The sequence below is a fragment of the Dermacentor albipictus genome, chromosome 2, assembly GCF_038994185.2.
Source record: "Dermacentor albipictus isolate Rhodes 1998 colony chromosome 2, USDA_Dalb.pri_finalv2, whole genome shotgun sequence".
Taxonomy (NCBI): Eukaryota; Metazoa; Arthropoda; class Arachnida; order Ixodida; family Ixodidae; genus Dermacentor; species Dermacentor albipictus.
Genome location: NC_091822.1, coordinates 196,917,174 through 196,942,831, shown reverse-complemented (window position 1 = coordinate 196,942,831; position 25,658 = coordinate 196,917,174). Strand labels below are relative to the sequence as shown.

At 44.7% G+C, this 25,658-nt stretch overlaps 1 protein-coding gene across 7 annotated transcripts in view; it reads left to right on the top strand.

Moving 5' to 3' along the window:
• Positions 1-25,658, top strand: part of LOC135898567 (cytospin-A-like) — a 138,893-nt gene that overhangs the window by 73,934 nt on the left and 39,301 nt on the right. For 5 of the 7 annotated variants that reach the window (XM_065427594.1, XM_065427592.1, XM_065427593.1 and 2 more), the window contains exons 11-13: positions 3,357-3,518; positions 11,045-11,282; positions 14,072-14,190. In XM_065427594.1, coding sequence (XP_065283666.1) covers positions 3,357-3,518; positions 11,045-11,282; positions 14,072-14,190 — 519 coding nt within the window. The remainder of the gene's footprint in view (positions 1-3,356; positions 3,519-11,044; positions 11,283-14,071; positions 14,191-25,658) is intronic. The other 2 variants (XM_065427598.1, XM_065427595.1) reach the window with 1 other exon arrangement.

Below are 25,658 nucleotides of genomic sequence, written 5' to 3'. Positions count from 1 at the left end.
GAAAGTCAAAGCTTCACCCGAAAGGCGAAGCATTGATGGCGGTAGCAAATTAGTAGGTCGGTGTACAAAGTAAGAATAGCAGTTTTATTGGCCGTATAAACTTGGAAACATTCGCTTGAATTAACAAGTGTAGTGTCAGCGTGCACAGGCAAACATGAACCCATCACACTCTATGACCGCAGACATACGCTATCAAAACACTGGCATGAGCAAGTGTGGCAGCAGCAGCAGCAGCAGCGGCTAAAATGACCTTCGTGCTGTGTATCACTTCAACGTAAACAGTGGCAGAAAAACAGCTTGCACAAAGGTAAAAGCCGCCTGCAGATCGTTTTCAAGATACGGCAGCATAACGCCACCGTGCAAAGTACACATTTCTGGTGAAGTAGAAACCGCCCCTCCCCGCCCCTTCCCGCACTGCCTCCCCACCTTCCTCCGTTTCGCACACGAAATTGAGCCGCGATCGTCAGTTCCCCTTGCTCCTGGTTGCGAAATATGCAGTTGCTGCCGGAGCCTAACCTTGCTTCCCCCTTCCCACCCCTAGCTCTACTGCATTTCATGCGACCTAAGAGGCGCGTTTGCTCTCTGCCTTTCTCTCACCCATGTGCCAAATGAGCCTGGTTCGTTGGCTCCCTTCGCATGCTTTCACTCACACAGACAGCATATGGTGTGTGGGGACAGTGTTATCACCCTTGGACTATTATACGGAACATCACGACGATGGCAATGGCAAAAATGCACCCGGAGTGTTAATATAATTGCTATCTCAAAAAAAAGCTCGCCCTCGTTCTTCACAAACTTGTGCCCCTTCCTACTAGAGGCTGGCTTTTTCGCAAAATTTAGTTGTTTAGTGGCTAAGTGTGCTTTACAGGCGAAATTTCGCTAGCAGCATGAATTCGTCAGAAAATTCAGCATGAAATCGCCCCAGTATTTTTAGATTTGATAGAAACAAATGCTAACAACTGTGTTTGCTCCCACACAGCCAGCAATATATTCGATTTGATTTGAATATTTGCATCCAATGGAATATTCAAACACTTTCGAACATCTTTTTTAATCGAATAATAATATTAAAAATATATTACAGTAAAATCTCGTTACTACAAACACCACATTAATGAACTTTTCAGATTTACAATTTTTTTTATATCCCCGTGAAGGTGCCTATATTTTCAATGTAAAAAACTTTCTGTAGTACAAATGATAGATTACTGAATATTTCAGAATAACATACGTAATTTAATCTTGGAATTACCAAGATGCTCCGTTATTACGAAGTTCCATGGAAGTTTCAGTACCGAATCCCTGAGGCTTACACCTATCATCATCATCCGCAGCAGCCATGCGCTGGGGAACCCGTTTCAATGGGTGCAGCCCCAGCAGCATCGGCATCCGCGTGAGTGTCACATATTTTTTAACATGCTTACTAGAGAGTGACAGCATTGGGCGACATGGCGTCAGCCCGTCTTGACATAGTACTGAGTTCTATGTTATTCAGAAAATTTTGCAAAGGCACTCGGGGGAAACCTGGAGAACTCAGAGAATTTGGAAATGTCAACTGGGTAGACACCCTGTATTCGAACTTTTTGAATATTTGCACACCCCTAGTGAATACATATGACAAGGTGCATGGGCAGGCATGCTAGAATGGAACAAGAACTCGCAAAAGTGAACTCGAAAGCTAACTTGTCTTTCTGCATTTGCCATTGTGTATGATGTTTGAATGATAAATTCACAAAGGCTTGATTTTGGGGCCAGAGTGAACTTAGCACCTGGCTACGACTTGATCATAGTCTCATTTTAATGTAATCAGGTGAAAGAGGTGCCGTTCTTTATGTCTTCCTGTCTGCATTTCATTCTATTGTGATAGGGCCTAACTCAGCGCCTATACAGTGAAACCTCGTTAAACTGTAGTTGGCGGAACTTGAAAAAAGTACGTACTAAACGGTAGTACTGTTTAACCGAAATAGCATGAGATCGACCACTTACCTGTCATAAACGGAACTCGGAGAGAGTGATGACAGGGGAAAAAAACATGCAGTATTTATTCACTTCACGCGACAAAAGTGTTATTTTCGTTTGATGCCGCAGTGGCCTGGCAGCGACGACAGCGGCCTGAAACTTACTGAAGCTGCGAGGCAGCTTTACAGCCAGCCCCCCTCTTTTTGGCAAACACTCGCATGGCAGATTCCTCGTTGGTGTTACGTATTCTTCGTGCACGCGCGCGGTAGCGCTGCAGAAGTCGTGGGGCGCCTTTTTCATTGCGGGCTGCTGTTCTCATCGCGGCAATTGCATTCATGAGGCTGACGTAACGCACAGCTTCTGTCACTGTCAGGCCTGAATTGCCCGTGCTGTCGCTTTCTATGTCGTCCTCGTCACTGTTGCTAGCCGACACTTTGGCAACAACAGAGGTAATGATGGCGAAACGTCGAACCTCGTAGCCGACATCTCTTTGCAGTTGCAGCAGCGCTGCCGAGCAACTTCGCATTCCAAATGCCACACAACGTTGTCAACAGCAGATCTCTGCCGCGGGCCAGCGCCGACTTCTTTGTCTCGCATTCGATAGCATGAACAATGTCTAATTTTTCTTCTATGCTGAGCATCCAGCGTCTTTTTTATCCGAGCTTCGGCATGACACGAGTCGTTTGCACGATGTAACAACGCTATCAGGCACGGTGCCGAAATGATGTTGATGTTGATGTGGCATGCGTGAACGCACAGGGCGCTTGGAGGCCATTGTTCCGATCCATGAGGCATGTTGTTCTGCCAGGTCGCCCAATGGAGACGACGTACCGCCATGTTTGCACGAGGAAAAGTGGAAACACTACGTGCTGACTGATACGTACGCAATAAGCTGGTACCGTTTATGCAGATATAAAACACATTATGTTCAATGGCCGCCGAGTCGGGGATTTGACTTAACTACTTTTACAATGAAACTACTGTTTAAGTGGGTATGGTTTAACAGGTTTTAATGTAGTCGTATAAATTTCACTTAGATGATGTCTCTCACACTGCCAATGAATCACATCGAAATTTCACAAGGGAGCTTTTCAACAAGGCAGGATGCCACCATGTTTGCAGCAGTATGCTACGTGGAAAAAAATGATTAGATTTTAAAATGGTGTCATTTCGTGGCCTAGCTTGTGAGGCCTAATTGGCATACAGTGGTGAGAGAGGTGCATATTGCATTATAGTTGGAATGAGGCTTATAGTGCACGAAAGGACGAGGACACAGAAAGATGTGGTACACACAGCACCGCGTCTATAAGTGTCATCATGTCATTCCAACATGTCCAAAACGCTGCATTATTGAATTTCAATTATAGTTAGGCCCTCCTTCTTGTCTCGTTTTGCAGAAAGAGGAGTGGAAGCGCTTTGAGGCTGACCTGCTGACCACTGTACGAGTGGCCAACGACTTCAAAACAGAGGCCCAGCAGGAGGTAGAGCGGCTCCAGTGTGACAACCAGCAGCTGCAGGAGAAGCTCGAGGCTTTGGAGGCCCAGTTGGCCAAGCTCAAGGTGTGCACCTCTCGACGCAATGAAGTTTCTGCTGACTAACATTTCGAGGTCCAGCCGGCTCTCCAAGTAGAAGCTTCACCTTAAGCCCAACTCCCAATTCCCAATTCAAATATAGTGAATACTCGGTCACTTAAATCTTGTTAAGAGGGAGTTGGGTCTAAGAACCCCAGTCAGATGAGCAAATCTAGTGACACTTTACTGGCATGGGGCTTGAAGACGAAGTGTCATTCGGGACTGATCACAATGACAATCTACGAAGCCACAGGCGTTAACATGATTCTCGGCATTTTGAGTTTTAGCAACGGTTACTGCTTTGCTACCTAAAGAATGCTTTTTTTACAAGAACCATCTCAATCAAAAATAGAAATACTGTAATCCCATTAACATGTCTATTTGTTTTGAGCCTATGCAAGCAAAGAACATATCCAAAATCCACAGGGTGAAACTAGTTGCATCCACGGTAAATGAACGTTTCAAGCTTGTTTTGGCTTCACTGCTGTTGCGAAGGCCGTCATAACGTTCGAAATCACGAAAAAGTTGTCTTAGAATTAGTGCTGACTCTGTTGTGAGCATTTATTTATTCTTGAAGTGCTGCTGTTGAGGCTACACACTTCAGGGAAGTGAAGCGGGTTCGTCGAACATGCTTGCTGGGCAAGCGCATTCCATAGCAAATGTTACTAAACTTTGCCGTGGGACAGCCTGCGAATGACACTAACAGTGAAGTGCACTCACTAAATGTGTCACTAAATTTGCACGTCTGAATAAGGTACTAGACAAAAATGTTTTTAAATATTTGTCCTTCTAATTATATTCTCAAGACCATTCTACAGTCAAATGTCATTACAGTTGAACCCGCTTAAAACAAACTCGATAGTTACTCAAAGGGGGTCATTATATGAATAGTTTCTTATATACGGACTCGCCCTTAAAAACCCCCGAAAATTAACCGTACTGAAGCTGGCATTGGCAGTTACCATATTTACACAAGTCTGGACTGGCACCGAGGGGGGGCGGAGAAGAAGAAAAAACCCTCACATGTAGGTCGAACACTAAGCGCAAGGACAGCGTTCACTAAAATGAAAACAGCATTTATTATGTATGAACATGGCAAGCTCATTATATGTTGCTGTGTTCCTTATCAGTCTTCTCCTGGCCAACGTACGAAAAAAGCGCCTCCCGTTGCTCCCTCCAACGATGGACATATTTCTCATTGATGCCGAAGTCCCGCTTGGCTTAAAAGTTTGACGATGCCTATGTGGCTAGCACAATTTTTCGCTTGAAAGTGGCAACTTGGTGGAATCGCCTGTTTGTGGTCATTATGATAACGCCACGCCGCATGCCAATATTACACGGGTCAAAATGGAGACGTCGCTTGTGTACTTCAGTTGGCTACTGGTGTGGCTAGTAGCTGCTGCGATACTGACTTTTGTAGATGGAGCTAGCTGTGCACCATATTTATCAATTTCAATTAGAAACTGGCGTGTTTCTTAAAATCTTCGAATTTAAGCTGACCCTGGAATTTGGTATATTATTATCTGAAAAAAAACTATTGGCCTAGATTTGAATAAATACCGTACAATTCGCAAGCATTTTGGTCTGAAAACCAGATTTTCTTTGTCATTTTGGTTCCTGGTGTGTTCCCACACCTAGCCTGAAGTTTTTGTTAGAAACATCAATCTAAGGAACGAAATGCGGCGTAGTATAACTCTTTCAAAATGGCACCCAGTTCTGATCAACTGTCATTTCGAAACTGCGAGCCCTGCGCCATCGTTTATTAGAGAGCTTGTGATATGTTCTAATACCAACTGGACATAATGGTATTCTTCACAAGAAAGCGAAGCGGAAAATACTTCGGAAAATACTGCGGCTACGCCATTTTGTGAAAGTCTCAAATACCATGGTCGTGGCGCTACGACTGTGCGTCAGCCATACAAGAGCTGTAAAATTACGCTATCCATGTCGCTTTGGGTGAATAAAGTGTGATCTTCGAAAGGTAGAATGTCACCACCGACCATTATTAGCTATCTGCAATGTGTGAATGAAGCGCCGCTGAAGTGTAAGCTCCTGATAATGGCGTAGTTAACCGCCAGTCCTTTTCAACATTGCATGGCGGCAGTGTTCTCACCAACTCAGGCCGTTGGAATACCACCGACTGAAAAGCTTCAGCAGCCGTTGTTCTCATGGCAGAAGGACATAGATGGTCGTTCTAAATAATTGAAAAAGGCGCAATGAACGTAGTGTTGCACGAAAAATTGCACGACAAGAGTGCTGCTGTCATGGTCATTGGAGTCATGGCATCCAATATCACACTAGTACACATGACAGTGCAAGCCTTGCACCATCCTGTTTAGGTTTTACACCTCCTGGAGGCGTGCCATGATAGCGAATGACCTTCTTCATGGCTTCCGAAATCTGTTTGTGGTGGTCGCTTGTTCATCTCGAAGGCTGTGTCATTGTCACAATTGGACTGGAGTGGGTTGCGCACTGCCATGTACCCAGTTTAGTCACACTTCCCTACTTGGGTACTTCGCATGCCCTCTCTTTGCCTTGACCAGGCTTGAAGTGTTTTCGTAAGACTACGGCGATTTAAAAAATGTTTGTTTTATAGTCGACTCTCGTTGCAACGAACCGTGATAATCCAACAGAAAATGTCTGTTTTATCTGATTTCCATAATATCCGAGGCGTCTCACTTCCGAAACTTTCATTGCGATGTCTAACAGCTTTATTGTAAAGAGTGACTGACGAACTTCCAAAGTAAAGAACAAAAAAGTTGCAGTTTTGCCTGAAAGGCGAAGCATTGTTTGCAATAGCAAATTAAGCAAGATAAGCGCAGCAGCAGCAGCGAGTGAATTGACCTTCATGCTATCTCTCGCTTTAAGGTGAAATAAACGTTGAAAGCACAGCACATATGAAGCTATCGGCACTGAGCACACTTTGTCCACATCGCAGATCGCTTTGAAGATGAGGCCCGCGCAGGCGCGCACTTTGTCCACATTGCAGATCACTTTCAAGATACGGTACCCACGCAGCCGTGCCGTTAACCCTTTGAGGGTCGAATTATTTTGAAAAAAACTTTTCCAGGTGGTCAAATTACTTTGTTGCGGATCTTGAATGTACAAAGTGTATAAAGTCAGGAATAAATAGTAAACAAAAATTAGGAACAGTATTTTGGTGTTGGCACCACTCAGAACTGCAAAATGCTCAATAGTATTTTAGAGTGTGGGACTCCTTGGAAGACAGGTCTACGCACAGCGCCTTATTGCAGTCTGGACACTTACAACGCGTGTCTGTTCTCCTCTTGGATCGACGAGTTGTGTTGGCACACACATGACATCTTCTCGGCGTGCGGCTGCCTTGGGCAGAGGTCTGAGGCACCCTCTCGCGTAATCGCGCTGCTGCAGAGAGTGAGAATACTTCGTGAACAGTGGTGATAAACAAGCCAAGAGCACCACCTAACAAGATAGAAATCAACTTCCGCCGCCCCTGCAAGAGAGTGCCAACAAAGAGAAAAATCACATTTCGTGCACCTCTGTTGCAATCACGCGGCGGAACCGAAACCGCAAATGCGCGTTGTCGCTCAGAGCGAGTATATCTCCCGAGCGGCAGTGATAAGCTAAGAGCAGCGCCAATCAAGATAGAAATCAAACTCCGCCGCCCCTGCAAGAGAGTGCCGACAAAGAGAAAAATCACATTTTGTGCGCCTCCGTTGCGATCACGCGGCGGAACTGAAACTGCGAAAGGGACGTTGCCACTGAAACTAGAAATCAGTTCTTTTTATCTCTGCAAGAAGGTAGCACAAATTTCAAACGCTTCTTATAAGTCCTAAGAGATGGCAGCACCTCGCAGTGAATACACATTGTCATTATGGCGTGAAATTTCAAACGGAGGGTTGAAACTGTACCCGTATGGCAAAGACCTTGCGGGACAGAAAACTGTCTCCGTACATATACGGCAAAAACCTTTCAAGGCTTAAGCTTGCGTCTTGCACGCAAAAGAGGGTACACTTCCGCTCCGCTTTCCTTCCTTCCTTCCTCATGCGCAAGATATTGAGCCGTGATCATCGGCTGACCCTTGCAAGTCTGTTTTATACGCCCGATATTGACAAAAATTGCTGCTAATTTCATCTGCTGTAGCCAATAATTTATTGTAGTGCAGTCCACTCAAAGTGAACTTCATTGCAATAATAAAATAGGTTGAAGAAGCTAAGGCTGAAATATGGTTCATTATATCCGAAAGTCTGTTGTACATGGGTCCGTTGTAACGGAAAATTGTAAATGCGCTGAAATATGGTCGTTATAACTGGTAGATGGTTAGATCTGCGATAGCTGTAAGTGGGTTCAACTGTATAACAGAATAGGATTTAACGAAATAATGGATATGATTTTTTAAAATTAATTTATTGAATACATGACCGCAAATAACTTGATGCCTTTAGTACTTGAATCCTTTAACTTGAGCCTTTAGAACTAACTTGAATAACTTGAAGCCTTTAGTACGATGCACTACAGTAAAAATTGACTGATGTATATAGTTGGGGGGGAGGGGGGGAATAAACACAAAAAGGCTTAAAAAGTATAACAGTAATCAAGAAATTCTGACTCTTCCTTCAACTTTGTTATAACGATGTTTCTTTTATGTAATTATATTTATTTATTTAGAAATACTGTTAACCCTCTCTTCAGGTTGATTACAGGGATGGAGAACATTGTGCCTTTTTCAAATGTGAGGTCCATTTTCGTTTACTTATTTTGGTGATTTCATGCAAGTTTCCTTTGTCTTACTTTCAGGAAAGATTTGTGGAAAATCAATTCTTCTGGTTTCACTTAAAGGGGCATCAATGGCTTCTGCCCGATTGAAGAAATCTAATAAGACCAACCTTACTCATTGGTGTGACCTAATTTCTCATCAATTTAATCAATTTAATCACTTTAACGAAGGTCATATGAAAAAATTATGAGCTCTGTTTTTTGTTTTCAGACTGAAGTATTGTGAACAGGATATTTTTGATAATGAAGCTTTTTTAATTTTTTGCCGTTTTGATAAAAAATTGACAGAATGCCACCGCTGCTGCATAGCATGCCGGTAATAGTGTAGTCCTTAGTGGGCTAAAGTGCAACTGTGTTAAGAGGTGCGCTGTGTTTATACCATGACAAAGTTGTTTAGCGCGCCGGGTCAGAAGGCAGCGAGGTGAGAATAAAAATATTCCACAATAGGTTTGAGGTTGAGGAGATGCAAGTTGCCTCTGTAATTCACTGAGGAACACAACATTGTAATTGTTCTCGGCATTCTCCTTAGTGTTGCCTTGAACCCAAGTACGGCGGGAAAGGGTAGAGGAGTACTTTCATCATGGCACTGTCAGGGTCGCTGTTCATGCCCTCTGAACTAAAGTATGTACCAACTAGGCCCAAATGAAGTCATGCCCTCTGCATGCGGTGAAATCGGTCTACTGTTGCCTCTGTGGCGACCACTGCATCTGCAAATACACTGCAGTCCACTTATAACGATACCACATATAACGACATATCGGTTATTATAACGATGGGTCGACATGAGAGTGTCATTTTATGCATTAGGTCTATGGGGAAAAACAACATTTATAACGATAGGTTATTCGCCGCATATTGGATATAACGATCAAAATTTCGCAGTCTGGACGGCGTTTTCCGTGCCATATAATCGTAACATTTGCATTGCTTAGTTCCCTAAAACGAACGCTGTCGAGACGAGGCGATGTTTACCCCCGTAAGTTCGTATCTGCCGCCATTACCGCGCAGCGCATCTCGCCCCGCCCGCGCAGCGGAGAATAGCTGAGTAGGCGCAGCGCGCCACAAGATGGCGCTAGCTGCTTCATGCGCGTCAGCCACAGTCGCTCCGAAAGAGAGAGAAAGAAAAAAAAAGCGACAAGCAAACCGGCGCGGTGGTGCCCGTACCGCGTCTCTCTCGCGATAGCAGGCTGACGTCACCGAAGCAGCGTGCAACCAACGATTCAACCCAGTTCGAAGATGGCGCCAACAAAGCGCAAAGCTGTGTCGCTTGACACGAATATGGATATCTTGCAGGACTCTCGATGCAGCTTCAAGGTGAGCGCCCTCGTGAAGAAGTATGAGCTCGTCCAGTTAACGATATCAACCATCTTGAAAACCGGGAGCACTGCGATTGTGAAGGCAGGAGCTATCAGCGGCCATGCCAATCAGCGGAAAAAGGTTAGAGACCCTTTTTACGCCGATGTTGAAGAGGCGCTTTACCAGTGGTTCATCACCAATTGTATCAAGAAGGCGGGCTTTGTGCGTAAGGACGAACTTCCCCAACCCGCTGAGACCGACCCGGTGGAAGTCGCTGACATAACCAAGCTCTGGGAGCTCGTTCCTACTGGTGACACAGGTGGTGTGTCGAAGGAGAAGTTTTTGACTGCAACTGTGCTGCCTCGTTCTGTGATGAGGTCACCGACGAGGCGATCGCCGAAGATATGCTGTCTCGACAGACGGCAAAGTTGTGTGACGGTGGCGACAACATCAGCGACACTGACAACGAGATCGACAGTGGCTCCTTGACCCCGACCACGATGTCCACGCAAAGTGCACTGTCGTCGATCGACTCCTTAATCGATTTTATGCATGCTAAAGGATTGCCACCAGTGTTCACGCAGCAGCTGGAATCCATGCACACCGCTGTTGTGAAGCTGAAGCTGCCGCAAAAGCAAGTGCAGATTTCGGACTATTTCGGCGCGCCTAGCCCTTGACACGGTCATTGGCGCTAGAAATAAAGTTTGTTTTTCACGGCCTATTGTCTACATCATCTATTCTTTAGAGCAAGTAGCGAATTCGAGTTCGGAGCTGCAAAGGTATGTTCCGTGTTTTTAAAATAAATTTTTTTTTTTGATAACTGCAGTCCAGATGTAGCGATCATCGGTCATAACGATCGTATTTTTCGTCTTTCTCGATATCATTATAAGTGGACTACACTGTATATATACTAAGGTCAGAGGGGAGTAAAAACAGATTAATTGAAAATGTGCTATGTCAAAGACCACATATTTAGTTTAGTAATGCTTGATACAGTTATCTTGCCAGCAACTGATATCTGCTGCATGGTTGCATGTTGCACTTGTGTGTGAAACATTGATGCCTGTGTTCATGAGCAAGAAGAATCAGAGAAACCGAGGGCCTCAATTTCTAGTAACAAATAACGAAGTCAAGGAAAGCATAGGGGATGTGAACCTCTTTCCTTGAACTGTAGAATCGATCATAGGTCATAAGACAGTAAAGCCAGGGATAAGCACTGTGGATATCAGCAGATTTTTATTTAACTGTAGAATTTTGTTATGGACAATGATTTGCTTTATTGAACTGCTTATTTTCATCTGTGAATAATTATGCAGTTCAGTGAATAAAAAAAAAAACAGCGATTTGATTCCTCCTATGCTTTCTCTGACTTCATTGTTGGCTTTGTGTGGTTGCCTGTGTCCAGGACGTGGCTGATAAATGGTATGGTCACTCTTCAAACTGTTGGTTCTTTCTATCCTCAGAGCAAGCAGGAGCTGTCGCCCAAGGCCCACTCTTTATCAGGGGATGGCCTCGTTGATGGTGGTGGAAGCCAGGAGGGTGCACCACTGAGCACGCCACCTCGTAGTAGCAGTACCGGAAGCAGCCGGCCGCTGTCTAAATGGAGTGACCTGCGCGCTGGCAGCAGCAGCAGCAACAGTGCCCAACACTCGGTTCGCAGCTTGATTGAGTCCATTGAGAATGCCACGAAGCAAGCAAAAGGTAAGCAGACCCTTGAAAATGGTACAATCACCTCGAAAACATATGCTTGCTACAGTGTACAGCAAGTGTGAGACTTAACACAAACACTAAAGACGGATCTGTTGCAGCTTAACTTTAAGGGGGGACACTACTATTAAAATAATGTTCATGATGTTTTCCATCAATATTCATGAAACTTTCCATTCTTGCTAAGATTCTTGTGCTGATTTCAAATATGTAATTAACTTTCCAATTGGCCATTTAGTTCTGAAGATAAATGAAATTAGTTGTTCATCATTTGCAGAAACAGTAGAAAAAAAAACGCTCTACAAAATTTCATATTGGCACATGCCTAGGTACTAGAAAACATATGGAACAGAATGGTAAGAATATTTTTTGATAAATTAAATATTAGTAATTCTATAGCAATTCAGTCTTCACTGTTCCTATTGTAGGTACCCTACTGTCTGATCTAAAGCAGTATTGAAAATTGAAAAATTTTAAAGCATAAATTCCAAAATCTGTTCCTACCATTGTGTACTTTGCACATCATCATCATCATCAGCCTGGTTACGCCCACTGTAGGGCAAAGGCCTCTCCCATACTTCTCCAACAACCCCGGTCATAGGAGGTTGTGGCCAAGTACCGCACCAGGGTGGCCAATCCCGCTCTGGTGAGGGAGTGCATTACCGGTTCTGGTCACCGGGATCGGGCCACACTCCAAGCTCACACTCCAGGCCTGTACACTCCAGGCTGAGTGTACTTTGCGCACTCAGCTACAAGCCACAACAAAAATTATGGCTCTACCTGCCTTGAAGGCAGAGCTATCGCTTCCGCAAATCGGCATGAAGTCAAGCCAGTGTTTTGAGAAAACGAGAAAAAAGGAATGCATTCACTTTTAATCAAAAGTGCAGAAATCATTTTGCAATATTTTGCAGTGAAAGTGGCTAAAAGCCACCAGGAATGTAGTCACTCTGACCACAGCCACTCAAATGTGGCAAAAACTTTGTCTAGCGTCGTTCGCCGATTCCCGGTGGCTTGCATCGCGCACGCGGCAAAGTTGTCGTTCACGCAGGTTGAGCTCCATGCTGATGCGATATCGGCGCAGCAGCGCCGATATGTGATAACAATCTTTATGGGGAGGCCATATTACCGTTCGCTTTTCCCTACTGCGACGCTACCTTGCACACCTTCCACTTGACAAATGACATCAGTGCATTCACGGAGTCCTACTGATGATAGGGAAGCCTGCCTCGGTGTCGACTGGTGCAACTGCAACGCCGTCGGCACGAGTGAGCAAATCCAACATCCACTTTGTTGCTGGCGTTGACGCAAGAACTTGAAGTTTTTTTGAGCATTCATCTCCCTCTGCAACAAATCCGCACGCTGCAACATTGCAGTGTCACGCTGAACGCGGCTGCTGTCCACTACGATTTCGCTCATTTGTGAGCTGGCTAGGCCTACTTCAGCATTGTCCGTGGCTTCGGCATCATTTGCAGTTGGCGGTGAACTATTCTCGATTCTTTCTGAAGCAATGGAGCGCTTCAGAAAGTTATAAGCTGATCGCTTCTTCTTTTTGCTGAACTTGTGCCTCGTGGTGAACTTCCCCAGTGGATCGAACTTAGTTGGGCACTTGTCACAAACCTACGACTGAGAACAATGAGACGTGCCATCGCATCGCCTGCGGAGTGGAGCAGATGATGGGAACCTCGCGCAGCCAACCACAGCACGCGTTTTTGGTCACGTGCGCCAGCCAACGAATTGAATTGCGCGTTCCGACTTTTTTTCTCCCCGGATTTCAATGTCACTGGCGTGCCGATGGAGTCACTTTTGGCGGGAAATTGAAGAAGGAAGGCTCCTTTTTTCAACGAGAGCAAGAGGGCTGCGATCGCGCACATAGAAAAAAAGCTACACGCCGCGATGAGAAAAGGGCTGTTTATTCGCGGAAATAAGCTCACAGTGATGTTATGAATTGATATTTCATATGAAATACTCTTCCGTGAGATTCAAAACTTCGTGAATTAAAGGAATATTAGCTGTAGATATTGAAAATTTCATTTTCAAGAAATCAATTTTTTCGCGATTTTTTTGTTGCAAAGAGCCGTGTCTGCTGTTAAGAAATGCAGGCTTTTAAAGGTGCAAGCAGTGGAGGCTTTGGAAGGAATATATTAGCTAGCACATTCAAGTACACCAACAAGCAATCTCCAGCACCCCGCACAGGAGAGGCTAAAAGCTTCCTGAGGTGTTTTCAGGTTAAGTGGTAGAGACAGCACATGCATGCAATGCATGCGTGCAAAAAAAAAAAAGTTGGAAGTCAGCGCTCTTCTCATCTGTTTTATTGTCAAAGCTGTACAGTCTGTGTGGCACTAGTCGTAATCATGTACTGTCATGCTCAATGCGAGTTCCAACATGCGAGCCCATTGCTGGGGGGGCTTCGAGAGTGTATGGCATAGCCAACACAAAAAAGATTGGTGAACTGAACAAGTGGAATGATATTATTACGATAATATAGGAAGATACTCAAGAGATGAGCCACCACGAGAACGACGAAGTTGGTCTGTGCCTTGGTGCGGGCGAGTGTCGTCCTGGCTGTCTGGTTCCAGTGTAAACAGCCTGTAAATAGCCTCTTTCGTCTGTGTCTTTCTATACGTAACAATATGATGCTGTTGTGAGGCCTTACTAAAGCTGTGTCTGTTACTGGATGATATATTGTGATATTCCTCTCACAACCTTACCTTAGCTGATGTGCAAAGTAGTAGTTTGATCCCTAACGCCCTTCTGTTGTGCTCGTTTCCTCCGGCACATTGTAGGTCCAAGTAGCAGGAGTTCCTCCACCAGCAGTCTCAACAGTCTGGCCTCTGATTCAAGGTCAGCAGTTGCAGCAGCAAATGCACTGCTTCTGGGAAATGCTGGCGACATCTTGGCTAAGGTGAGGAATTGCTACGTTATGTGACCGGGAATGTTTTTACAAATTCACTCGTTGCTGTAACCTTGAGAGTGCACAAAGCACTCACCGTACCACAATGTTTACCATGTTTGTGGCATGCTTTGTGGGTTATAATCACATTGGTACTAGCTGGCTGGGTCCGCAGCAGTGGATCAGTAGCTATGGCATTCAGCTGCCGAGCACGAGGGCATGGGTTCGATACCTGGCCATGGTGGCTAAATTTTAATGGGGGGGAAATGCAAAATACTCGTGTACTTATATAGATTTAAGTGCGCACTTAAAGCCCCCAAGTGCAGATTCAGGACATTAAACCTAATAATTTAGTTTGCTGGATGGGCCCAACAAACTTACGTGCAGTGGCAAATTTGCTGCACATCATTCATTGCTGCCTGGAGAGGCAGTTCTGTGAAAGTTAGGTGCAAGCAACCTTACCTACCTGAAATAATATTGTGTGGTGACTGTTCATACCAGAAATTAGCATAAAATTAGCTGTCCCAGTTATTAGTACTTCAAGCAATGCATTCTCGGGTATATCACAAAACACTACCGGAGCTCCATGCAGGTGTGTGCGGACAGCATTCTATCATAGTCTGCATCAACTGCAGCAGTCATTATCCCGTTTCATCGTAGCATTTGAAGAGACTGGTTAGGTTGCAAGATTACTTCAACAGCTAACAGGATAGTGTCAATTTTGACAACCTATCATGCCCATCTTTTTTTAAGTATCGCTAAGCCAGGGCTGTACTTTCAGACTCAGAACGCTGGTTTCATGGTAAATACTCAGTATGTCATGCAAAAAAAAATTACAAATTCATGCAACACCGAGCTGCCTGAACTATAACATTCCCATATTTTTTAGTGGCGCTCCATACTGCTATATTATACCAAGCCACTTAGTGGACATAGAATCCCACAAAAGAAGGAAGCCCTGAACGTAGAACATAAAACACCTCGGAGCTTAATTGTGCACATGCAGAACTCATCTCATGATGCATGTTGATGTTGATTCGATTAGCATTGAAGCAATGTAGAGACGCTGTATTGGCACCGCTACCTGTCATGTGAAACATGTACTGCTGCCAGGCACCTCTTGCGCACTTGCCTCTGGACATGCAGCACCATCTAGGGGTCACATAGTGAAGTTGTGTGTGGCCTCCAAAATGTGTGGTGCACCAGTTTGTGTGAACACAGAGTAACATGTTATGTATGTTACTGCAGCTAGTCTCCTCTCGCTCCATCTAGCGGCATTGCTAAGTAGCCCGTGCGTGGCCTCCGAGATGTGCAGTGCACCAGTGTGTGTGAATGCTGAGAATTGTTCCCTTGCTGCCTGTGCACATTTGTAACGCATCGCACTAAGTGTCGGGTTGCTGTGCTTGAGGAACCCATGTGGCACTGGATATATAATTTTTTTTAATGATTTAGAAATGGCCAGGTCTTAAAAAAACGAAATTATAGAGTTTACTACTGCAACTCGGCAATGAAAAACCATATCAAAATTGTGTAAATGGCACCTAATAATGCATATAAAGTGGGAAAAAGATATGTATTGCACACAGCTTTGACATATACCACTAGTTTGTGAATAGGAATTTTGCAAACCTTTGCAAACATTGTAACAAATTCATGTAAGGTGTAAATTCATATATCAAATTTCTCTAAATGCTATTAATGGATGCAACTTGCAGAACTCCAACACAGCTCAGACCATGTTTAACGTAACTGCTTATATTGCAGGACCAGTTATAATTTGGCCTTTTCTGGCTCCCTTTATCTTTCCATAGAACTCAATAGAGAGTTTTAGTGTGTCCGGTATTCAGGTAAATGACGACAATCATGTTTATTTTCGCTTAAGTGCGGTGTAATGATGTGAAGGGGTGTGTGGAAACAGCAGTCATTTCGGCAGCTTGACAAGGCTGCAGGCATCCGCATAGGCAATTACACCAATGGCAAACACAAGTGGACTGTGCATTTTAGTGAATGAGCAGAGGTGAAAATGGGAACAGCCTGCATGCTGCAGCCACCCGGTGATGCAGAGCCCAACCAGACAAACACAGGTAATATTGCAGTAACCAAGTGTATTTTACTTTGCTTCTGGGGTAGATTTTTGGGCAGCGACACAATTATGCCACTGCCAAAAATTTACACCAGCAGCAAAGCAGATTACACTTCATTACTGCAATGTTAGCTCTGTGTTTTTCTTATTGAGCTCTGAACCACTGGGTGGCTGCAGCATTGCGCAGTCCATTCACGTTTGCACCTCCGCTCATCCGGTGAAAAATACAGTCTGCTTGCATTTACCTGAATACGGAACACGCTACAACTCTCTAATGTATAAGCATACTACTTGTAGTGCACTTGCATGAGACAAAATACCGGTTATAACGCGTGCGGCTGGCAGAAAATCCCGCAGACAAGTGAGGCAGCAAGCACACTGTTTAACAAGATGCGCCTGCCAAGTGGAGATGTACGAGGGCGACGTGAAGTAGGAGGGGTAGACAGGAACCGAGCGAGTGAACAAGGAACAGAGGAGGAGCACAGGGGTTGCCTAGGCGATAAAGCATGCTGCTCTGGCCGCATCTCAACTGTGCAAAGGTCCGCACCGAATGCATACACATGCATGGCACTTTGGCTCTTCAGATTATGTGCGAAAACTAAATAAAGTTGCAGATTGATTTTTTAGGTACATGGCCAGGGTCGGCCAAATGTCTAAACTATTGGGCAGACCGTGATAATGAGTTTGAAAGGCAATATCAATTTGCTTTTTACACCACCAATGCATAAAAATCGGTCAGAACCGTGAGTGTGTTTCATATTCGCCTAACGCAGTGCGCATCGTCACGATGTGCATCATCGCCAAGTGCAGATACAGTAGACTTCCATTCATTCGACCCTGACGAACCAATAAAATTGACTAAATTATCCAGCAGGTAGAATTAAACAAGATCTAAGAAAAACACCACTATGTACCACTGATTCATCCAGTATTTGCTGATTCTAGCATGCCCCTGAATCAATAAGGTGCCCACTTTCTATGTATCTAAAGTAGAAAACTAATGTAGAAATGGCGTTAAAGCTCGTAAACAAAGTTGAAATTTAATGCTCACCCAATATCTTAACAAGAAAAATCGGTTAAGGGTCTAATAGGTTTGCACAATGGCAGCTAGTTTCTAGAAGTCAGCTTAGCGGCATGATTTTTAAAGTCAGCTTCATCGCAATAAACCTGTGTTGTGCAGTAGGGCATGCAAACAAAGAATTGGAATCTGCAATAAAAACAGCCGACCCTGGGCAGTCCCATATGGCGAAAATATCGACCCTGAAAGAGTCAAGTCCACATGAGGGTATATGTAATTTTTTCCTGACTCTGGGAATGGATAGATTCACCACAGGTCTTGATGCTGCTTTTGCCGTAGTAAAGACTGGGGGAAGGACGCTCTCATGACACGAAAGATTCCGAAAAAGTGCTGTAGAGTGTGAATGGCCCATAGAGGGTAACGTTCATGGCGAGTCAATAGTCGCAGATATACCCTTAAAGGTTTGCATGAGAGATGAGCGTCTATAGCAGGTACACATGCTTCCGCAGTCATGCCCTTTGTCGAAGTGCAGCGTGGCAGACAATGACATGTTCTCAGTGCCTGGGCTTGTAAGCTCAGCAGTGTATGTAGGCAGGAGGGGCGAATGTTTGTAATAATCGGTAAACTTTATTGTAGGTAGCCTACTAAAAGTGATTTATATGGCTGGAGCAATGATCTCTCTGACGGGCCCCACTTCATGCCTGCTATATATTTAAGCATGTGTATGAAGCTGCTTAATTTGGACTTGAGCACCGACACTTGCTTAGACCAGGACAAGTTTCAGTCAGTCATCACTCCTAGAAATCTGTGGTGCGTTACGTACGTTATGGCTGTGACAATAATCGTAAATTGGTAGTGGTGCATTGCCTTGCGAGTAAATGCAAGGGCCGCGCACTTAGCAGGTGCCAAATGTAGACCTCGCTGTGGCGAATACTTTGAGGTGACCGACACTGCACGTTGCAGTCTTGTACGAAGTTGTGGTCGCGAAACATCAGAAGCCCATAAGCAGATATAGTCCGTGTATAGGCTCATGATGGTAGTCTCTGGCACTATATCGGCGAGTCCAATAAGGGTTATATTGAATAGTGTAGGTCTGAGTACGCTTCCTTGAGGAATACCATGGCTGATTGGATGACGACTAGTCTCCCCATTTGTCGTCGTCATAATTATGGTCCGGCCTGTATGGTAGTTCATTAACCAGTGAAACATCCTACCTCTAATTCCTAGTGCCTCAAGTTTGTCAAGAATGCCGTCATGCAACACTTTGTCATATGCACCTTTTACGTCCAAAAAGATTGCTCCTGAGAAGTGTCGATACTTCTTATCCAGTTGTTTGACAGTTGATACCAAGTCAATCACGCTGTCAGTGGAGGATCTTCCTTTGCGAAAACACATGATCATGTGTGGGTAAAGGTTTTACTTTTCAGGAAACCACTCTAGCCTCGTCAGCACCATTCTCTCCATGATCTTGCCCATGTGGCTTGCCAGGGCAGTAGGTCTCTAGGAAGGTATCGCATGAGGTGTCTTGCCAGGCTTCAGATGCACTACAATACAACTGGTTTTACATTTCTCTGGCACAGTGCCTAAGCTCCACGATGCATTGAAAAGGGAGAGGAGAACAATGCCGTGCGCCTTTCCCCAGAGAAGGCAGAGCAGCATATGTTATGCCATCTGGTCCAGTCGCTGATGATCTTCAAGATGAAGCCAGTGTAGCGCCTAGTTCTTGAATTGTGGATATGATGTCAAGACGGTTGTATGTGGATGGTGGGGCTTGTGGGTAGGTTATTGAATATGGACAAGAAGCTATAGCCACAATCATTTTGCGGTAGTCTTCTGCAACCTCCACCTGGCTTCTACATTCTACCACTGCCAGAGCCCGAAATGGGTACTTTTCTTGCGGGGTGAAATGTAAGCTGTGCATTACCTGCCATATTTTACAGAGTGGTTTGTGAGGATCAAGGGAAGTACAAAATCCTTTCCAACGCTTGGTGCCCAGTTTGTAAAGGTACCGACAGACATGTCATTGAGCTCGGCGACAGATAGTATGGTCTGAGGTAGATTCCATTCTCTCGTATTTCCTCTTGGTGCGGTGATGCACAGCTCATAGTTTTTCATATTCGATGTCGATGGAGCTTCTAGGTACCGATATGTGTATGAATTTTGTGGTCTCATGAGGAGCTGTGGTAATAATACATTCTAGATCAGGCAGTGAAAATTGGTCTGATCAAGTGTTGTCCACCAATGCCTGATAATCTTCCAGCAAGCGTTGTCCACCAATGCCTGATAATCTTTCCAGTTAGTATAACGAATACAAGGTGGAGGAGCTGGAAGGAATCATTGCAGTTGTACATATGTAGACATGTGGTCGCTACCATGTGTCTCTAGATCTGCAGAGCAGGTTGTTGAAGGTAGAAGGCTTCTGGACATGAATGCAAGGTCTAAGGAGCTGCTATTTTTCACACCTCGGAGAAATGTAGGGCAACCATCATTAATGGTTGCCAAACCTTCATTATGTATGCAGTTTGCCAATTCTTCACCCCATCTATTCATAGTAAAATAGCCCCATAATGGGTGGTGGACGTTAAAGCCTCCGATGATTATATGTGGTCCAGGGCACATTTGGACGACAAAACTCAGGTGCAGGCGATAAAATCTCTCTTTCAGCGGTATGTAGCCTCCAGTGATAGAAATTATGCGCTGCTTATGTCTTACCATCACACAGATATGTTCACTAGAAGCATGTTCCGTGACCATATGTTGCGCGTATACAATGTCACAATGTATGCTCAACAGAACTTTGCTTCTGGAAATGTCTTTCCATGGCCAAAGTTGTAAATATCCTGATAGTTGGAAGGGAGATGGAATGTTGGACTTGCAAACAACAACAAAAGGGAACTGATGCTTGAATATGAATTGTCGAAAATCTGAAAGGTGCCCATACAGACTACAGGCATTCCACTGCATAACAACAGATCGACGCATGCACTCTTCAGAAGAACAAGTTCTTGCTCATAGTGCCATATTGAGATACTACCCTAGAGCCGCGAAAATTGGCTCTAGGGTATCCATAATTTGTAATGCAGCCAACGCTGATAGCATGCGCAGACTAGAAAGCACATCACACATCATATTTATCAGTTGTCGAAGCATGCTTTGGACCTTGGCCCCATCAAGCTTATCAGCAGGAGGCTTTGTAATACCTTCGTCTGCGCCATCCTTCCGAGAACCTATTTATGGAAGGGAAGGCCAGACAATCTCTGCAGAACTTTTCGCAGGGCCAGTCATTGCGGGTGTTCTAGCCACCTTTGATATACCAGCAGCGATCACTCATTCTTTCCATACATTTCCCAGTTCTGTTAACGTTTGTGCGGACAAGATGCAGGGCGCTTGTTGAGGCTCCAGTTCATGTGGTTTGGTTGTACTGCTGGCGTGCTTGTGCTTTTGCCGGGAGCGGCGTCGCCACCGGCGCACTGATGCAGCTGCCTCTCTGCGGGAAGAATTATCTCTCGTCATCTTCTTGAGTATCCTTGTTTCATGTACAATTTTTGGACACAACTTCGAGGTCGCGTCATGTGATCCAGCACAGTTGGGACACTTTGTTGCATCCGCTTGATAGTCTTCCATTTGGTAACTCCCACCACATCGTTGACATGTCATGATGTTCTTGCAGACTGCACTCACATGACCGATCTGCTGGCATCTGGGACATTGTAGAGGCTTTGGCACGTATGGCCGCACAGAATGCCTCACATAACCCATTTTTACAAATGTTGGTAAAGAAGCTGAGTCAAAGACTAGCCTAATGCAACGTGACTGTTCGAAGCGATCAACATTCAATATTCGAACTGTTGAGGTCACAAGTTTGGTGATATTCTCATCCCTGATTTGAGACTCCATTTCAGAGATCATGCCAATTGAGGTATCTTTTCCATACACTTGGGAAGGATGTACCGGAATGCTACCAAGTGTCGGAACTATCTTCAAATTCTCTAGTATGGTTGCATTTGTTGCATCAACCATAAGTACGTTCTTGCGGTCGTTGATGTGAACTTCATTTATCTGGCCTTGTGCTATGCGGTCAAAGAATTCTGTTAAGAATTGCCTATTAAGACTGTTCAGGTTATCACTTGTTGATGTAGCCATGTATCCTATCGTAAAGGGCTGGGTGTCTTCAGTTGTCACTATACTATCACTTTCACAAGATTTCACATGACTCGTCACCGGATGTATTTAAGTATCTTGCTGACAGCGTTCATCGCACACAGATAATGCCGAGTCACACTAAATCGTTAACAGAAGTGATAGTATCTCCGAAATTGATCTTCCAAGAATACTGCTTCAGCTCGATGCTTTCCGTCTACTCATTCCATTCAGTAAGCGCGCAGACAGAATTGCTAGGCACGCTGTCTGCTTCTTATGCACATGAGCACATTGTGCTCATGTGCATGATCTCGGGACTAATCACCCATGAGTGTCAAACTTCCGGCAGTGGTTTGCAGCCCCCCGCTATGCCTACCTCACCAGTCCTTCACCAGGCCTCACCAGGCCTCACCAGCACTGCTTTGCTGGATGTCGGTGAACAAAGTTATGTGTGTTTAAGATTTGTCCTAAGTCGACATGATCTATTCGCAGCATCTGTATCATCTGGCCAGCAAAAGCAAGAGTATAGTCGACGAACTCAATAGTGCAAACTTCATGGAGAAACTCCTCTACGAGTTGTCTTAGTATTCGTAAGCACTGTGCGACTTACTCATCTCCACACAGCCTGATGTCATTGTTAATGTTATAAAACTTAATTCAACCAGTATATATGGCAGTGCTGCGGCGAAAGCAACTGCTGTGCATGGTGGTACAGTGGAAACAGGTTTTATTGAACTCGCAAAAAAACGCCCATCATTTCTGTATAGGGCATAATTCGATATAAGCCTGCTAAAGAATTGGGCGTCATAAAAGCACATACCATTTATTAAAGCACTTTATTGATTAAACTAGCTTAGCTTTGCATGAAATAGCCCTGTATTTTCTTCTGCTTGGGCAATTTCGCTGCCTGTGACACACACGCTTCTACACATTGTCTAAAGAGTCGGAGTAGCTGAAGCCGCAACCTTCCACATTCACGCAGAAGCGCCAGACTAGTGTGAGTGCACCAATCACCTCGGATGACGTCGGCAAAGGATCGTCGTTGCTTTCCTCATTGTGCTCACCATGACTTGTGCTCGGTACGATGTCGGCAAGGTAGTCTTCATTTTCGGGCTCTCCCGTGGTCACGACACCATCACCCACAAACTCATGGCCGTTCACAAACTCATTTCCCGTTGATTCATCAACGGCTTTCGTAAATTCTGACAGCTCGCTCCAAACTTTGGCGACAGCAGCAACGGCTTCGTCGCACTCATCAGAATCATGAGAGTAGCCAGCATGTCTGAAGAAATTTCAGCTGACCCACTTGCATACAGCCGCCTAGACGTCACCGTGCGTATGCATCTGGCTTTATGGGCATTGGGTCACGAGTTTGTCTGCCTTAGCCCTAATCTTCGCCTTATTCTTCCTTCAAGGTTGTGCTGAAAGTGCTTCTCGGAATCTCGCACGCTGGCGGTGACATCCGACTTCTCACCGCGTTCGAATTGATTCAGGATTTCGAGCTTCACGGCGAAAAGCAAATTTTGTCACTTCGCGCTAGCCATCACGGCACCACTGCAGGAGAAGGCCCGCGAGGCGCTAACACAATGAACCAAAAAAGCAGTGAGACCACTCACACTTCCACTATCTTGCACGACGAGGGCTTAAGAGCCTCTGATTGGCTTTCTGAGCAAGCACTGCGGGCGGGCCAGGATCATTTTTTGCAGGGGGGTGTAGACGGTTTGCACGACACGGCGCCGTCACGGTAGGCAGAGCGGGTGGATGGAGCCCGTGCTGCCGGGTTTCCCCACCGCCACGAGGGAAAGCCAACTTCTGGGGGCACACTTGCACTGCTTGACATTCTATATATCGGGAGTCGCTGCTATCTTTGTTCGATGTAAGTGTAATTTTTGCTATATATACTCATTGTAAATATAGTGTGTTCAGAAATTGTTCGATATGCAGGATAATTCGATGTAAATGGGTTCTATATTGTAGGGTTCGACTGTACAAGATGAATTAATGACAGAAACAAACTCTTGCAGCTGATGATGTTCCACTCATTATAAGCCCGTTATCTCTCTTTAGCACCTTATTCATCTGTGTCAAACCATTAACAACTGTGGTCAACCATACTCTGACAGTGGCTGCGTATGGCGCAGTTGCGTGGGCCTGTATTCTTGCCGCTTAGTTCGTGTTGAAGTGAGACGTGTGGGCCCTATCTTGAAAACGATCTGTGATGAGGACACATTGCGCCGAGTGCTGATAGCATCCTGTGCACTGTGTTCTCGCCGCTTAGTTTACGTTGAGGCGTGAGGCAGCATGAAGGTGAATATGCTCACTGCTGAGGGCCCTATGCTGAAAGCAATACTATGAATGGACGGGTTTCCTTGTTGAGTAGGGATAGAAATGCTTACGCATTTAAAATCGATCCAGGCAACTTTCAGTGGTTGGAACTTCAGTCACCTTCATACACTGGTTAGACTGATATTAGAATAATCAAGCAGGTGCAAAAATCAGTCTGACTAAACAAATTCTCATTTTTGTCTATGAGCCAAAACTTGTCAAAACATGTCATCGTTCTGCATTTTATGGCAATGAAACTAACTCACCAAAACTGCAACTGTCCATTATGCACATTTTTAATTTTATATTTGTTCATTTCAAATGCTCGGAAAACTTTGAATACTTAGAATTCTAAAATTCAAGTTGAAGTGAATATCACATAGCATAATATTTTGAAATATTGAATATTCACACGATCTTACAGTAATCACATCAAAAACATATTTTCTGGCACTAGCGGTTGCTCAACCTTCCACTCTTACTGGGGAAAAAATTCACTGTATTCTTTACTACCAATGTACTCCTGAACATGTCCTTGCAATCTTGCAGATGCAACAGCATAGAATATCATTGTTTACATTAATTCAGGTGCATAAGGGGAAGCGTTAGCTCGGGGGCTCCTATCTAAATACATGGAAACAGGGAAATAGGTTTTCTCAGCAATAACTGCACCAAAATTGATGAGGTTTGTTGCCTTTGAAAGAACAAAGTGATAATTTAGTGACTGTTGAGAGTAAAATTTTGATTTAGGCCTGCAGTTTTTAATAAACTGTTGAAAATTGCAAATTTTCAGAAAATGAAACTATGAAGTTTACAAATCTGTTGCTCTGCAATGAAATATGATGTTGCAATTCTGTAAAATGCGTATAACAGTAATCTAAAGTAGACAACATTGATACATTATACATTGCTCTTAAATTCACCACTAATAGGCGAGTAAGGACTTTTGCAAAGCCCTTGTAAACACTGTACAAAATCACGTAAGATATAAATTCATATATCCAGTTTGTCTGCTTTAGAAGCTCTAACTGATGCAGAAAACAGAACAGTACAGTAGAACTCGATGGCTACGTTTTTCAAGAGACTGCGAAGAAACGTCATAACAACTCGGAAAACATAACGGTGAGGAAAGCCGCAAATTGCCACAGCAACATCGGAAACAGCTCTGAACGGCTGCCAGCACAGTTGTGAGACGTCTAGGTGCACATACTGTGACCAAAAACGAAATGGTGCAAGCATTATTAAGGGATGCATAGATGTCCTGTGACAAGGGCCCCTTTCCACTCCTAATATGCCTCATTGCAATATTTTGCGTATGCATCACCACATAACACGGCTCTATTGCGGCAAAGTTGGCAAGGGAGAGCTGGTGATTATGCACCCTTGCCGTCCCCAAAATAAACGCAGCCTTGTACTCAGTTCCTGGTAGGTCTTAATTGGTGCACACTTCTTCAGAGGCTTCGCCAAGTCTACACCAACGTCTCTGTGCATCTTTTCTCCAGATATGCTTGTACAAGCTGTGGAGATGGGTTTGCACAAGGCTCACCTTACTAGCGACAGTCAGGAAAAGGCACGACGCTCCTCCACTCCGCAGGGCACAAAGGCACTTTGGCAGGGTTCGTTGACTCTCTAACATGGCGTAGAGAAGGCTCCAGAGTCAGATCGCTAACAAATGCGGGTTTATTCACCCAAGATACAGCACAGTGCAACAGGCACGGCACTTATGCGCAAAGGCTCAATGCAAGACCGGTTGAGTACGTTCGCCTGCTGTGCTAGGGTTAACCAGTAAGCGGTCCACCAAGCCCAAGAACAAGAAGTCGCGGGAACAAAGGTCCCATGTAACAAACTCGTTGCGGGCCTGTGAGTATCTGCTGCAACAATAAGACATTCAGCGGAAGAGAGCTCAGGTGGAGA